Below are 17864 nucleotides of genomic sequence, written 5' to 3' on the forward strand. Positions count from 1 at the left end.
CTAACAGATAAAGCATGGAGCTCGCCAACCCTCTTGGTAGAGGCGATAGCCACCAGAAACGCAGTCTTAAAAGAGAGGTGTTCAAGGCTTCTAGCTTCAAAGCATCTAACGGTTCGAAGGGAGGTCTGGATATTACTCCAAGAACCAGATCCAAATCCCAGTTGGGAACTGAGGGGGCTCTTGCGGGGCTTAATCAACGGACTCCCTTAAGAAACCTTGCAGTGAGCGGATGGCTGCCAAGTGGACTATCCTGCTCTTCATCATGACATGCTGAAATGGCTGCAGCGTATACCTTAAGTGTGGATGCAGCCCTGCCAGCTTCGAACAAAGACCTTAAGAACTGGAGCACAGTTTTTATGTCGCAAGATTCTGGAGCAACCCCCTGCTCCCCACACCACTGGCAGAACACGCACCACCTCGTGTCATAGGTTAACATGGTGGACGGGGCCCTGGCACTCTGTAAGATGTTAACAACGGAGGGCTCAAGATCTAAATCAGACCATTTTCGCTGTTCAGCGGCCAGGCCCACAGCTTCAGGCGGGAGGGATTCGGATGCCACAATGTGCCATCCGTCTGCGACAAGAGGTCTGGCCTCCTACCAGGGACAGCATGGGAACTACCTCGGAGTGACAGTATTGTGCTGAATCAGTGGCGTCTGAGCCATCTCGGGGCAATCAGAAGGACCTGGTGGACCACTTCCCTGATTTTTGTCCAGAGTGTATAGCCTCTTCCTCAGCCACTCGTGGGCCAGGGCATCTAGGGGAGGAGACCCATCAGTCTCTTACACTGAAGAACAGTCACCTTCTGGTCTTGGACAAAAGGATTGAGGTGATCTACAATTTTCTGGACTCGCTCGTCGGTGAGGTGAGCCCTCATTAGAGACGAGTCGATCCGCATGCCCACGGACATTACAGTTTGTGTGGGGACCAGGTAGCTTTTTTGCATGTTCAACCGGAGGCCTAGCTCTGACATGTGCTTCAGGAGAGATGTCATGTCTGCTGCTACCTGTTCTCGCGACTGAGCACAGATTAGCCAATCGTCTAGGTAATTTAGTACTAAAATCCCTTGTGATGTTAGGGGTGCTAGAGTAGCATCCATGCATTTTGTGAATGTTCTTGGTGCCAGGAAGAGGCCGAAAGGTAACACTTGGCACTCATACGCTATGCCGTTGAATGCAAAGTGCAGGAACTTCCTGTGAGCCGGGTGGATCGGTATGTGGAAGTAGGCATCTTTTAGGTCGACAGTGGTGAACCACTGGCCTGGGCTGATAGCCTGTAGGATGCGAGACGGAGATGGCAGGGTTTTCAAGCACCGGTTGAGAGGCCTCAAGTCCAGGATGGGGCAAAAGCCACCATCCCGCTTGGGGACTAGGAAATATACTCCTTAGAACCCACTGTGCTGTTTTGATGGTTTGAGTTGTCTGATTGCCTCCCTGCTGGAGAAGAATGCAATCTCTAGTTGGAGAGCATCTCTTTTCAGGGGGTCGGCTGTTGTAGTTAACCAAACCCCTCTGAAAGGTGATGGCCGGTACTGTATCCAGCACCCAGGGGGACTCCACAAGCTCCTCCCACTTTGGCCGATGGGCGTGGGAGAAGTGGCCGTTGCCAGGGCCACACCCATCAGGATGACTGAGGGGGCCCATCATCCTTCGGAGCAGAGGGACCGTGCTTGTTGTGCTGCTGCCTGTGCTGGTGGGGGCGCCACTGCTGATCCAGAGCCTATTAATGTGGCTGATCAGGGCGTGGCTGGTTTGGGGGAGGACCCAAGTGGCCTTTCAAGGCAGGGGAAAGCTGAGGTCTAGACTACAATTGTCTCTGGGTAGGGAAACGCAGGGCAGAGGGACCCATTAAAGACTCCAGGGTCTCTCTGTCCTTCTGCAGCTTCGCTGTTTGGTCCAAAATGTGGTACACACCAGGACCAAAAATTTGGCCTGGGGAGATGGGGAGCTCCATAAAGTGTTTCTTCACGGAGGCCGACATCTTTGTCTGTGAGAGCCAAAGATGACTGTAGACAGGGCTTTGCCATTAGCACATCTCAGCTTTTAAGAGGGAGAGGAGTCATTTCAGCCGTCAGCTCAGAGTCACCGTCGTTGGACAGGCGAGCTATCAGACTGTGCAGGTATGCCTGCAGCAGAGTAGTCACATTCATGAGGCGAGCCACCATGGCCAATGTCAGGAAGGTGTCTTTTTTTAAGTGGTCGTCAGCAGCCCGATGAGGTCCCGGAGGACAGCAGGGAGACCTACCAATGGTCTCCTTGTCTGGGAGGACCATGGCCGCAACAATGGGGTTCATGACTGGGTACTGGTACAGTCCCAACTCCTTGGGGGAAGCCATGAAGGTCCAAGGCTTGCACTGGCTTGAGACATAGAACCTTGAGTTCACCTTAGCCCAAATTTGACCTAGTTCATTGGAGAACTTGGGGCACGGAGGAATGTACACTCTGCCCAGGCTGCTGTTAGGGTTTGGATTAAAATCCAGAGCTTTCAGAACCCTAGAGAGGAGCTCCTGCATATCAGCTGATGAACAGGGCGCTTCACTCTCAGCCCACTCTTTTCCAATGTTCTCTGACCCAGAACCGGCCTCAGAGGTCTCTTAGTCTAGATAGCATCAGGTTCCTGTCTTAAGTCTTCAACAGAGTCTGTTTGGTTGAGAGAGCAGAGCTGCGAAGACAGAGTAGGTCCCCTGTCCTTTTTGGAGTGCTTGGTGGGCGGGCCGCTCAGGAGCGTTGTTTACATCTGAGGCCGCTCCCAGAGCCTCTAGCATTTGTCTCCTTCATCATAGCCAATCGTGCTTCATATAGGCGTGGCCCGAGAGTAGCACAATACATGCTCTAAGCCTAGGCACATCATACAGGTGGAATCGGCATCAGCTGAAGCCAAGCCAGCATTGCATTTATCACTAGCATAGTCCCTCAAGTGAAATAGAACTTGTGTTTTGGGAGGGAGGAGGCACCATTTTTCATTTAACGTTGGAGGAAATGCATTCCTAGCATGTGAGGAACGTGTTGGCTGGCTTCATAAATGCTAGCCAGCTAGTTTATTTAGAAAAAAACTTTTTGTTTGCGTTATGTTAACCTGTTTGTAATCCCTTTTAGCTTTGCTAGCTAGCTTGCTGCCCAGTTACAGAGGTTAGCGGGCTAGTTAGTTACAGTAGTTGGCTACTGCCAGTAAGTTGTGTTATTATCAGATTTAGCCTGTTCCACCGTTTGTAGAATGCATACAGGCATTTGAATATTGCGTGGAAAAAGGGAATCCGGACACAATGTGGACACGGTAGGTAGACACATTTAAATGTATTGTATGTGTAGATGCTTGATGTGTTCGGAATTCCATTAGCAGGACGCCATAATCAGAATACACGGCCTAAATGTCTAGCCTGACCAATGCATTTCTTCTCCCTCTGTCCATAGTGTAGAAGGTGCGCCACCCCCTCCCTGGCCCTTGAGTCCCATTTGCCCTCCCTGTCCTCATCCGTCTCACCCCCTAACCATTTAACTCATTTACTTGGACTGCTTTTCCCTACAGTAGGCCCCATTTTGACACTCCATATGACCCCATCCCAAACTCCTGAGTGGGCTCCCGAGTGGCGCAGCGGTCTAAGGCACTGCATTTCAGTGCTTGAGGCGTCACTACAGACCCCCTGGTTCGATTCCAGGCTGTATCACAACCGTGATTGGGAGTCCCATAGGGCGTCGCACAATTGGCCCAGCGTCGTCCGGGTTTGGCCGGTGTAGGCCGTCATTGTAAATAAGAATTTGTTCTTAACTGACTTGCCTAGTTAAATAAAGGTAAAAAAAAAAAATGTCCTATTCAAACTGTTTCCATGGCTCCCATCATTTTCCTGAAAATCCTCGTATGAATATCACCCTTTGTTGAATTCCATATTAATCTAAAGGCTTTGTACGAACCAGATCTCACTCAGACCCTTTAACTCCAGTTTGTTTGACTTTTAAACCCCAGACCATTTCAGATCTGTGACTTCAGCTCTCTCTGTTGTCCCACCTAGTGCAGTCCATGTGGACAGTCCACCCACCATCCCCACACTCACCACCAGCTATGCCCACGGCACCTCCTCCAAGTCTCTGCTCTTCAGTACGGTCGGTGGGAGTCTCCAGGCTGCAGCTGAACGCTTTCCAGACCGGGAGGCTGTAGTGTTCCTACAGGATGGGGTCAGGAAGACCTTCTCACAGCTCCAGCAGGATGTGAGTGGTGTCTACTTCCTATTTTGTACTAATCCTATGCCAAACAGATTAGGGGTACACAAGGGCTCTTTCTGTAGTGTATGCAAGCCTTCAAATCCTTGATTCCTCAACTCCTTGCCTCCATCCCAAAGCTCATTGGAGGAGGAGATCCAAGGCGAGGGAGTTAAGGAATCAAGGATTTTGAGGCTTGCACACTTTTCAGACAGAGCCAAGACCCATGTCCTCTCGCCCCCTCCCAAAGGAATTGTAACATCTAATTGAAACAGCATGTTCTAGGCCCATTTAAGGGAAACAGTATGGAGGCAGATATAAAAAAACAAAAAAGCGAAGTTTGTTATTGTTTGCAATATGAATACAGTAAAACACATAAGTAAGAGTACATAAAATGGCTTCTCGTGGGTCAGCGTACTCGCATCCATACCCACACATGCAGTCAGAGCCAGCCCTAGCCTTTTGGGGGCACTAAGTGACATTTTGTTATACTTGCTGTCATTCTCATTGACAGCAAGTCTAAGAAGCGGTAGATCTGTTCTATGTGCGCTATTTCTATGCCTCCCATTCTTAAGTTTCGTTTTTGTATCTTTTACTTTCGGTTTTGTACACCAGCTTCTTTTTGGTTATTGAAAATATATTTCACAGTGGTTTAGATGGTACAATTATTCTCTATACATTGCTTGTTTTGCCACATAAACTGAAATTAGGCGAACTATTAGAATTTTAGCAACCAGGAAATGGCGGAGCGATTTCTGCATATTGCATCTTTAACTGTATGTGGCAAGTAAAAGCATTGGGTAGCGAGTTGATACAAGGTTAAAACCACCCTCAGACTTAGGAAGATGTAAAACGTTCCTTTTTATTCTATTAATTTTATTTGCCCATAAAAAGTATGTTATGACACTTTTTTAAAGAATGTCTTCGGTGGGTAATTGGTATTACCAAAAATTAATAAAAAAACATTCAGAGCCATGCCATTCTGAAGAGGTTTATTCTACATGTAAGATTTATGGGAAGATTGTTCCATTTAATTAGATCTGCTTTCATATTGTTAAGTAATGGAATAAAGTTATCTTTATATATTTGTTGTTTGTTGTCACTTATTAAGCATCCTAAGTATTTCATATTTTTTGTGGTCCACTTAAAGGATTGCTGTAGATTGTGAGTTATTCTTTGTCCTATTGCCTTTATTTAGTTTTTTTACCACATTAATTTTATATCCTGAGATTTTAGAGTATTCCTAAAATCTTTTTTGCAAAGGGGGCATTGAGTTTTCAATATTGGTCAGGTATATTGGGAGATCATCTGCAAATAAGTTGAGTTATATTCATGTTTACCATGATACCTGTTACGTTTGGGTCCTGTCTAATTATTTCTGTAAGCGGTTCAGTTGCCAGTGCAAACAGGAGGGGGGAGAGGGGCCATCAGATAATGTATTATTTGGGATATTTTAGCTTTAGGACATTTATATAATAGTTTTATAAAATTCATTGTTTCAGCTGGAAAGTTGAAAGCTTACAAAGTTTTGAATAGAAAAGGCCATTCAAGACTGTCGAAAGCCTTTTCGGCATCAACAGCCATTATTGACAAATCTATATCTTGTTTTTTTGCGTATTGTATTAAACTGAAAAATGTTATTGTATTTGTTTGTAAGTATCTATTTTTAATAAACCCTGTTTGATATGTATCAAGCCGGAATTCTTGCCATTCAATTTCTTATAAGCTTTATTATTTTATTATCACAATTTATTAAACTTATGGGTCTATAATCAGCAGGGGACTCTCCAGAGATTCCTGGTTTTAATATAACTTAAATAACTTTTGATACATGGAACTAGGAAGTATTGAATTGAGTGATGTGTGTGTTGTCAATTGTGTAAATGGGGGTGCTACTTTGTCCCAAAATGTTGAATAGAAATCAATGGGAAAGCCATCCATTCCTGGTGCTTTCTCCGCGTGAATGTTTTAACAGTATCTAATATTTATTTTTGGGTGACCTCTGTTTTTAGTGATTATTTGTTGTCTGCTGATAATTGCGTCAGGGTTGCTAAGTCTAAGAAGGCTGTAGGATCCTTCCAACTGTTGTTTAATTTTGATTTATATACAGTACATTTTCATAGAAGCTTTTAAAATGGTCATTAATCGCATTGTTGTTTCTAATTACCGCATTTAAAATTATAACTGGTTTAGCGTGTATTGGTTTTGTGAGAGCTGTGAGATATTTATCAGGTTTATTTTCCAATAAGTAGTATGCTTTATTTGAGTTTAACCTGTAGTTGTTGGCTCTCTTCAAAAGTAAAAGATCGTATTCCTGCTTATGTTCAGAAATTGTATTTTCGTCTTTTAACTTGTAAAGATTTTTTATGGGCTTTTTCTAAGATAGTGCTTTATTTTTCTTAAATCTGATTTAGAAATTAAAATTTAACTTTTGCCGAGTATGATATTATCATTCCCCTAATGTACGCCTTAAAGGCACCCCAAATTATTTTGGGGGTCGGCTTTTCTCTGTCCTCTATGTCTACATTTGTAATGGTAAAGGTTTGAATTTTTTGGTTTACGTATTTAGTAAATTTCATTCTCCAAATTCTGTCGCTAAGTATATTTTCTATTGGTGTCATTATATCATGAATGTTTGAATCCAGTAAATTGTTGAGTGCATTCTTGAATAGCTTTTGTTACTTTGAGAAAAAATTTTATAATCTTTTTTAGTTGGGAATAGTAATCTCCAGGTGTCCTAGTAAATTATTTGTTGAGATGATTTTTTTTTTCCTGTTTGGAGGCTACCTAAATGTGCCTTTTTTATTACTACGTCTGTCAATTTTATCAAATGTATGATTTAGGTCACCTGCTAAAAGAATAGTTCCTGTCTGGATTTGATCTAATATAGCTTGAATTTATCTAAAAACACCAGATTTGCCCCTGGTGGGATATACAATGAAAGCAATGTATATTTGTCACCATGTAAGGTACTGTACAATTCAAAATGAGAAAATATGCTGGGATATAAGGGAACATTGTGTATTCTTATTTATCAAGATGCCTACAGTTTTGCTGTTGCTACAGTAGGTGGCAGAATAGGCCTCTCCAACCCAACTCCTCTTTAAATATTACATTTCTCCTTTATTTAAATGTAACTCTTGCAAGAAAACCACATCTGCTGACAATCTCTAAGTGTTCGAGAATTATATGCATTTTTTTTTCTCCCATGGAGCCAGTGCACATTCTATGTGATAAATTGGATTTTGTTGGCCAAGCTTGTCACCAACCCCCATCCTTGCCCTCTCTTACCCACCCAGGCCAAGTTTATCCCAACCTGTCTTTTCCCCTGTCTTATCTTCTCAGACAAATTTACACTCCTCTTTACATCTACTTACTCATCCATTCTCCTTCATTCACACACAACATATACCCTATGCCTCCGCACACCCATTCTCTCCCGCCCTCCTATACATATTTATATTCACCCTCCTTCACTCTCCCATTCATATGCACAGACACACACAAACCCACTCACACCCTCTCGCCCACACACACACACACACACACATCCATAGAACAATTATTGACAATTACTAGCTAAGTTTCAATCCATTTGGCGACAGATTTTCATGTGAATATTCTAGAATCCGCATAAATAAAATATGTGCATTTTCCCACCAGTGGTGTGTTTCCACCAAATGAGTGGGTGATGATGTAGTAGTGCACACAAAATGTACTTTTTCACTTAATTTTTCATGTACCTAATAAATATGGAATTTTCAACTCTACTGTTGCGTTAAATAGCAAATGTGCTTACTCTGGTCTTGGCACATGCACTCTAGCCAACAGCTCGCAGATACAGTGTGGGTTGGCTAGTCTACATGATGAGATTATTATGGATAAGAGTGAGAATATTTTTATTTGTCAAACGCAGTCAAGCATCTTTCATCATGTCACCAGAATAAGACCCTCAATATATTATTGGAAAGGAGCATCAAGATCACTGTGCACTTTCACCACCCTGTGAAGTTCATCATAACTTATTTAATCTGTAGCCTAATAAACTGTGTGGTTTTTCGAGTCGTAGTGGGAGGACCACACACACATATTAACGCGTGACTCCAAGTTTATTTCGATATTATGGTTATTATATCAATATTTGCGCGTAAAGGCATTTCCACCGCCATTTCTCGCATAATTACTTTTACAGACACAAAAAGATTCCACCATGTCGAACGAACAAATTATCTGTTTGCATTTATAAAATTTTACCGAAACTTTCTGTTTCCATCACAGCTGTCATTATTAATTTCTTTATGGTATGACTTTACTCGCATAAAAACTGTGGATGGAAAACGTGGTTACTGACATACAGTACATGCTATATTTCCTCTTTTATATTGTCTTTGCAGTGTCCATGCATCTCATTGGCATTGGCTAATTCTATTGTTACTTCCTAGAGAAGAACAGTTACTTGAGGAGAATATAGTCTAGATTGTATTGGGGGTGAGGGAAATAATATTGTTTCAATTTACGATAAGCTGGTCTTGGGCATTACTGTATGTAGCCTAGTGTGCTTACCACTTTTTCCCGCTTCTTCCTCTCCTCGGGGCATTGGGCTCTCGTTCATCTGGAAAGGTTTCCTACAGCCTGTTCAGGGCTTCATCGGCGCTTGTGAACTCCATCCTCTGTGTTCCCTTCCATACCCACAGCACTGCCGGGAATCGGAATTGAGACTTGATTCCTTTTTCCTCCAGTGACTGTCTGATCGGAATGAATTGCTTGCGTTTAGCAGACAGGTCTTGATTTATTTATTTCAGCATCTTGAGAGAATGGGATTGCGCGCTTAGGGACCTGTTGTGTAGCCTAAAAGTGCAATTTATTTCAGTGACGTAAAAGCTGACAGTGTTTCATTTTTTGCAGATAGAACCTTATAGTCCCAAGCTCTCAAATGTGTTAGTCAACTGTCTATAATTAGAAGCAGCTTTAATGCAGCTTTTCTTGTCATTATACTGTATTTTGCTCTAGAAATCTAAACAAATCCTTGCTCACCAGAATAATGTCATAAATCGATATAATTAATGCTTCAATCTAGTTGACATCAGTAACTTTTTCTCTTGCTGAGCAAAGGTGTTTAGGCACCGGGGAGAAAATGCAATAAAAAAAAAAAATGGAACGATTTTCTGTGCAAAATATCCAAAGGACATCAGTTTGACAAGGAAATAGAAAGCTGTGAAAATGACCCAACATGTTTCTGATAATGTTTCAGTTCGGCTTGATGCATATTTTATGTACAGTGGGGGAAAAAAGTATTTAGTCAGCCACCAATTGTGCAAGTTCTCCCACTTAAAAAGATGAGAGAGGCCTGTAATTTTCATCATAGGTACACATCAACTATGACAGACAAAATTAGAAAAAAAATGATGTGATGATTTGGGGCTGTCGCTGGGCAACACAGACTTTCAACTCCCTCCAAAGATGTTCTATGGGGTTGAGATCTGGAGACTGGCTAGGCCACTCCAGGACCTTGAAATGCTTCTTACGAAGCCACTCCTTCGTTGCCCGGGCGGTGTGTTTGGGATCATTGTCATGCTGAAAGACCCAGCCACGTTTCATCTTCAATGCCCTTGCTGATGGAAGGAGGTTTTCACTCAAAATCTCACGATACATGGCCCCCATTCATTCTTTCCTTTACACGGATCAGTCGTCCTGGTCCCTTGACAGAAAAACAGCCCCAAAGCATGATGTTTCCACCCCCATGCTTCACAGTAGGTATGGTGTTCTTTGGATGCAACTCAGCATTCTTTGTCCTCCAAACACGACGAGTTGAGTTTTTACCAAAAAGTTCTATTTTGGTTTCATCTGACCATATGACATTCTCCCAATCCTCTTCTGGATCATCCAAATGCACTCTAGCAAACTTCAGACGAGCCTGGACATGTACAGGCTTAAGCAGGGGGACACGTCTGGCACTGCAGGATTTGAGTCCCTGGCGGCGTAGTGTGTTACTGATGGTAGGCTTTGTTACTTTGGTCCCAGCTCTCTGCAGGTCATTCACTAGGTCCCCCCCGTGTGGTTCTGGGATTTTTGCTCACCGTTCTTGTGATCATTTTGACCCCACGGGGTGAGATCTTGCGTGGAGCCCCAGATCGAGGGAGATTATCAGTGGTCTTGTATGTCTTCCATTTCCTAATAATTGCTCCCACAGTTGATTTCTTCAAACCAAGCTGCTTACCTATTGCAGATTCAGTCTTCCCAGCCTGGTGCAGGTCTACAATTTTGTTTCTGGTGTCCTTTGACAGCTCTTTGGTCTTGGCCATAGTGGAGTTTGGAGTGTGACTGTTTGAGGTTGTGGACAGGTGTCTTTTATACTGATAACAAGTTCAAACAGGTGCCATTAATACAGGTAACGAGTGGAGGACAGAGGAGCCTCTTAAAGAAGAAGTTACAGGTCTGTGAGAGCCAGAAATCTTGCTTGTTTGTAGGTGACCAAATACTTATTTTCCACCATAATTTGCAAATAAATTCATAAAAAATCCTACAATGTGATTTTCTGGAGAAAAAAAATCTCTATTTGTCTGTCATAGTTGACGTGTACCTATGATGAAAATTACAGGCCTCTCTCATCTTTTTAAGTGGGAGAACCTGCACAATTGGTGGCGGACTAAATACTTTTTTTCCCCACTGTAGATCAGGGGTGGGCAACTCTCCTGGAGAGCAAGCAGGATTTTCTTCCAGCCCTATTTTAAAGAGTTCACCCAAATGACAAAATATTTGCATTTTTATCTTAAAAGCAGTCTATGGACAAGGAGACTACAATCTATGATTTGGCTACGCACTGCCATCAACCATCAATATTTACTGTGTAGAGAGCCTTGGTGTAGTGGTAACACTCCCCGCCACATGTCGCACACAACTTTTCACCTGTTTCTAGCATTTGCCTGTCTCCCTATCTTATTTAATTACTGTCTGAATAAAGTGTCAAACCACCAAAAAAATATGTTAAAAAAATATTAGCATACTTTCAATTTCATTCCTTCAAAATCTCAAAGCAACAAAGTTGTCCAATTTTGAGTATTCATTTGATGTTCAAGGCATCCTGAATATACCGGACCTGTGGTTTTTATTTTTAAATATTCCACCCTGGTCATAGGCCTAAGCCATTTCAGAATGAATAGAATTGCAGGAAATTTGCTTTAAAACAGTAAAGAAAATCCCCATCCAGGGGTTGTGCCACGGGGCAATGAAATTCACATAGCAAATCTCACTCCAAGCTTTCTTCAAAAGCTGGCAGCCCTGATGTATTGTTTTCTCTTTATTCAACCTGCCCGCCACCCACCAGCCCTCCATCCACACAATATTTCATGACTCTAAACCCACCCGCCGCGCCGCGGGTTATAAGTCAACCTGCGGATCACTAATCAGCGGGCCTACAGAAGGGCGGCCGCCAGTTGCCCATCCCTGTGCTACAGAATCACACAGTTTCACAGATACTGTACATTATCAGTGTGCCCTCGGCTCAGTCTGGGGTCAAACTTTAACCATAACATTCAATGCTGGCAGGCATTTGATACTGGCAGTTAAACAGGTCAAAGGTAGGAACATCAGTACTTAGTTACAGATAATTATAGACTAACAAGTGAAAACTACTTAATTAAATATGGTACTTAAACATACACTACCAGTCAAAGTTTGGACACACCTACTCATTCAAGGGTTTTTATTTTATTTTTACTATTTTCTACATTGTAGAATAATAGTGAAGACATCAAAACTATGAAATAACACACATCGAATCATGTAGTAACCAAAAAAGTGTTAAACAAATCCAAATATATTTTGTATTTGAGATTCTTGAAATAGCCACCCTTTGCCTTGATGACAGCTTTGCACACTCTTGGCATTCTCTCAACCAGCTTCATGAGGTAGTCACCTGGAATGCATTTAAATTAACAGGTGGGCCTTCTTAAAAGTTAATTTGTGGAATTTATTTCCTTCTTAATGCATTTGAGCAAATCAGTTGTGTTGTGACAAGGTAGGGGGATATACAGAAGATAGCCCTATTTGGTAAAAGACCAAATCCATATTATGGCAAGAACTGCTCAAATAAGTAAAGAGAAACGTAATTCTATCATTACTTTAAGACGTGAAGGTCAGTCAATATGGAACATTTCAAGAATTTCGAAGGTTTCTTCGAGTGCAGTCGCAAAAACCATCAAGCGCTATGATGAAACTGGCTCTCACGAGGACCGCCACAGGAATGGAAGACCCAGAGTTACCTCTGCTGCAGAGGATAAGTTCGTTAGAGTTACCAGCCTCAGAAATTGTAGCCCAAATAAATGCTTCACAGAGTTCAAGTAACAGACACATCTCAACATCAACTGTTCAGAGGAGACTGCGTGAATCAGGCCTTCATGGTCAAATTGCTGCAAAGAAACCACTACTAAAGGACACCAATAAGAAGAAGAGACCTGCTTGGGCCAAGAAACACAAGCAATGGACATTAGACTGGTGGAAATTTGTCCTTTGGTCTGGAGTCCAAATTTGAGATTTTTGGTTCAAACAGCCGTGTCTTTGTGAGACGCGGTGTGGGTGAACGGATGATCTCCACATGTGTAGTTCCCACCGTAAAGCATGAGGTGTTATGGTGTGGGGGTGCTTTGCTGGTGACACTATCTGTGATTTATTTAGAATTCAAGGCACACTTAACCAGCATGGCTACCACAGCATTCTGCAGCGCTACGCCATCCCATCTGGTTTGGGCTTAGTGGGACTATCATTTGTTTTTCAACAGGACAATGACCCAACACACCTCCAGGCTGTGTAAGGGCTATTTTACCAAGAAGGAGAGTGATGGAGTGCTGCATCAGATGACATGGCCTCCACAATCCCCCGACCTCAACCCAATTGAGATGGGTTGGGATGAGTCGGACGGCAGAGTGAAGGAAAAGCAGCCAACAAGTGCTCAGCGTATGTGGTAACTCCTTCAAGACTGTTGGAAAATAAAATTTAGGAAAGGGGTTGATTTGATGAAAATTCATCATTGTTTACTATCTCCTGTTACACATGATACCATTCTGTCCTGTAGATTTAAAAAATGAATCTATGACTTCATGGACATATGTGTTCTCTTAAGCAGTTGTGGTTATCTAACAAGACCCCTATGGCTGGAAGAACGCAGTGAGCTGGGTTAGAGGCAAAGTCTAACCTGGCGTGATCTCCAGGTTATGAAAGCAGAAAACTAGGGCTGAGTTCAAATGTGACCAATGACACCAAACGTATTAACAGTATTTGTCCTGGGAGTACGGTAACCAGGCAGTAGCTGATATCTGGTATCAATGAAAGTGATTTGTACTGCACTTACCTGTTGTGGATACAGCTACCAATGATATGACTGTGCATAGCATTCATAGTGTATAGAGTTCAGATAGCCAAACCTTGACTTTTTTTTAAGTTAAACATTAATTCGGAGATAAAGACATGTCACATGTTCAGCATGTTTGGATAACAACCTGCTGTGCTGCTCACTCAGTTTGGTTTAATTGTTTAGGTTCTATTGATAGTAATGGTAATCAAAAATGGATTTCTGCAGTTTCTTTATGCGGTTCTGATTAATTCAATGTTGAAATGTGCACTATAAAATACCCTTTTCCCCTTTAGATATGTTTTAGGAGTTTGTGGCACTCCTGTTCATTGCTGTGTAAGAACCATATCTCTATTGCTTCTGTTTTACTCAACTGCCTCTTTCTATTCCCCTGTCTCTTTCAGCAATGCTGCTGTGAATCACATTCTAGCGTCCATCTAATTTATTGATTACAATTACCTCTGTGTGCTAACTGTGCTCCATTATGGCTCAGGTGGACCAGGCTGCTGCAGGCCTCCTGGCACTGGGACTGAAGAGGGGGGACAGACTGGGCATGTGGGGACCCAACACATATGAGTGGATCCTGTTCCAGTTTGCCTCAGCCAAGGCTGGCATCATACTGGTGAGCACTGACACTGGTGGCATGGAGAAGGAGGAATCTTAATAGGGGAAAGCATGAAGACAAAGCAACCTCTTTGTGAAGTCAAGTACATTAAAGCAGATGTTTTCAGTGGTTATGCTTTGTCTTCTGACAGGTGTCTGTGAACCCAGCCTATCAGGTGCAGGAGTTGGAGTTTGCTTTGAGGAAGGTGGGTCACTTGAGTTGGCACGTCATGTTTTGTTCTATGAAAGCTGCACTGGGTGTGGTGCTCTTAAGTAGGGTGCAGAGATTATTGCTTTTTAAACTGTTTATTATGATGATAATGGCAATGATGTTGATGATGTTAATTGGTGGTAATAATGTAGTTTCCTGCTCTTGGTCCAGGTCGGATGCAATGCCATTGTGTGCCCGACCCAGTTTAAGACCCAGAAGTACTGTGACATGCTCAGGCAGATCTGTCCAGAGATGGACACTGCTAGCCCAGGTTCGGTCAAGAGTGCCAGGTATGACCACACTGTTTTCATATACAATCACAAATCACACATCATTTCAGATACACTGAATGACGATCAAATTACAATGGGTTGTGTTCTGGTGGGTGCAAAGCTCCACATTTTGCAGATAGAAATGTATTTTCTAGAGCTCACATCATTCTCTGTTCTAATCTACATGACTGAGAAGCATGGTTGTCTGTTCTACATCATGTGTTTCTATCTGAATGTTTTGTTACATTTAGTGCTGAGCTTTTTGAGGTCGGTTCGATTATTGAAAAATAATGTTTTTAATTTTTCAATAATTTTTTGAAACATTAAATGCAATATGCATTATGTGGGTTGAATGCTGTAACACAGAGTAAAACAATTAATAAAAGTCCCATGACGGTAGTGACTGCCCATTACTGCTTATCACTTGTTAACCATAATTTATTCACATTACTTTACTAAAATATTTCAGTTGTTGTGTATATTACATTTTGTATTATTTGAAGACTTTATTATTTCATTCCAAGTCATCATCTCATCTCAATAGAGTTGCCTATGCTGTCTGGCAAATTCACTATTTTAGTAATTCTTCAAAGTAAATAAGGCATACTTTTGTGACTGCTGAATACCAACTGTCAATCACTTAGATCAGGAATGGGAAACTGGCCTTTTGAAGGCCTTCGGATCAATAACAAATTAAATACAAATATATATGTATATATATTTTTTGGGGAAACTCAGTCGTCTCAACTTACTGTTAGAGTACTAGAATACACAAGGTGTAATTTCGAAATTTGGTTGTGCCTCAGCAGTTTTTCTCTTGTTATGTTAGTCACTGATAGTCAGTCAATTAGCCCATGTCAGCAAAACATTTTTAGATTGCTAAGTTTGTTTAGTGGCCAGCTATCTAAACTTGCTATCATGGTTGAATAATTGGCCGGGAGGGCCCCACAGATTTTTTTTTTGTCAGTCTCACTCAGATATCATATAAAAACTGCAAACTATTCTCTCCACCCAATGGGAAAATGTGTAAAATTGCAAGAAATTAGATGTAAAACCACTCCTTTTCCTCTACGCCCGATGGCAAGATGAGTAAAATTGCATGCAAAATCTTCTCTCCGCCCCATGGCAAAATGTGTAGAATTGCAGCAAACTTGCTTTAAAACTGCAACATTTTCTCTACACCAAAGGTCAAAATGTGCCAGAAATTAACTTAAAAATGTACAAATATTATCTCCGCTGTCAAGAGTGGGGGTTGGATATGGGTACCCGCGAGCAACTGCGGCCTCTCAGATGAGTTCAGATTTGTTGTGGCCCCCACCACATCAAAGTTACCCATCCCTGACTTAGAGCTTGTATTTTCCAGTAGAGATGCCTCTAGATCACGCATTCTTCTGTCTCTTTTACGTAGCAGGTGTAAAAGAAACACAGACCGAAGAAGTAAGCGCGCAATGGATTATGGTCATTATAGTTAATTGCCACATTTTCTGCGCTCAACTATGTAGAATATTGGCCTGTTGGAAACTACAACTTCCTACTACATTGCACAGTTTGGGCTTGATATGATTTACCTCTACAGAAACTGTGTAATGTGCTTATTGAACTCACAGAAAGAAATGCGAACCGACGTCAGTCAATTAGTTGTTTAAAATCCGAAAAATAACAGAAATGTCGGTTAATTGCTCAGCGCTATTTACATTGCACCTCACTGAGCGTGACCCCTTCTCCTCAGAGCTCACACAATTATCTGTTCTATTCTACATGACCGAGAAGCATGGTTGTCTGTTCTACATAATGTATTTCTATCTGAATGTTTTGTTACGTTGCACCCCACTGAGCGTGACACCTCCTCCTCAGACTCCCAGACCTCCACACAGTGATAGTGACAGACAGCCGGCAGCCGGGGATGTACCACCTTGAGGATGTGATGCAGGCAGGGAGCAGCCAGCAAATGCAGCAGCTGGAGGAGCTGCAGAAGAAACTGTCCTTCGACGACCCCATCAATATTCAGTTCACATCGGTACTTTTAGTAAACTGTATATCACTCTCTATTCTTCCTATTTGATCCTGCACTCACAGTTCGTCTTTACATTGTCATGGTGTTCAACAAATCTATACTGTGAATGAGTGTTAAATCCTCTGTTGACAATGATCTGAATAATAATACTCAACAGTATTGAGTCATGATGCATGTCCCCTGTGCATGCCGCAGTTGACCTATTCAAGTGCATTTGTGTATATACATTGCTTTGTGCCCACTATTTCTCTGACATACTTGTTTGTCTGATGTCAGGGCACGACGGGGAACCCCAAAGGTGCCACCCTCTCCCACCACAACATCGTCAACAATGCCTACTTCATTGGCATGCGACTTGGATTTGACTGGAGGGTGAGTGCCCTGCCCACACAGACACATATGATTCCAGACAATGAGTTAGTTAGGCTGCGTTTAGACAGACAGCCCAATTCAGATTTTTTTCTCTCCACTAATTGGTCTTTTGACCAATCACATCAGATATTTTCACACCAGATATTTTTCAGAGCTGATCTGATTGGTCAGAAGACCAATTAGTGAAAAAAATATCAGAATTTGGCTGCCTGTCTAAACGGGGGTAGTCTTTAATCTATGTCCCATGTCCCCTCAGTCTCAGGTGCGCGTGTGCCTGCCTGTGCCCATGTACCACTGCTTTGGCTCGGTGGGTGGTGGCATTGTCATGGCCACGCATGGCATCACGCTGGTCTCTCCCTCCACTGGATACGACGGACGTGCCAACCTGGTAGCTATGGAGAGTGAAAGGTATGGCAGAAATAGCTAAGTCCTTGTGGAAAACATGCATTCAGTGTTATTGAGGAATTTTCTGGGACAGTAAACTGTGGTGTGTAGGTTGTGTGCTTTGTGCCTCAATCAAGTGTATCCACTTTTCCACCCCCTCCCTCCACCAGGTGTACCTTTGTCTATGGCACTCCTACTATGTACATCGACATGCTGGGCCAGCCTGACTTGGCCAAGTTTGACTTGTCGTCTGTGGAGGGAGGTGAGAGATCATGTTTTTAACTCAAGTCATTTGTTTCTGTTCTAATCATATTCTCGAAATCAGCTAGATTGAACATTAGTTAGGATGGCCATTGATTGGGATGAAATCCTGCATACTCGGAGGTCCTAGAGGATCGTTATTGAGCAATCTTGATATTGATTATAGCAAATGTACTGTATATCTTAGATTACGTGTTTATTTATGCCTT

At 42.4% G+C, this 17864-nt stretch overlaps 1 protein-coding gene across 1 annotated transcript in view; it reads left to right on the forward strand.

The window, feature by feature from the left end:
* acsf2 (acyl-CoA synthetase family member 2) overlaps positions 1-17864 on the forward strand; it is a 59109-nt gene that overhangs the window by 19913 nt on the left and 21332 nt on the right. The window contains exons 2-9 of the mRNA XM_084170548.1: positions 4006-4201; positions 14032-14160; positions 14294-14347; positions 14524-14642; positions 16479-16641; positions 16915-17010; positions 17267-17418; positions 17565-17656. Coding sequence (XP_084026674.1) covers positions 4006-4201; positions 14032-14160; positions 14294-14347; positions 14524-14642; positions 16479-16641; positions 16915-17010; positions 17267-17418; positions 17565-17656 — 1001 coding nt within the window. The remainder of the gene's footprint in view (positions 1-4005; positions 4202-14031; positions 14161-14293; positions 14348-14523; positions 14643-16478; positions 16642-16914; positions 17011-17266; positions 17419-17564; positions 17657-17864) is intronic.

The sequence above is a fragment of the Coregonus lavaretus genome (genome assembly GCF_964263955.1).
Source record: "Coregonus lavaretus genome assembly, chromosome: 1".
Lineage (NCBI taxonomy): Eukaryota > Metazoa > Chordata > Actinopteri > Salmoniformes > Salmonidae > Coregonus > Coregonus lavaretus.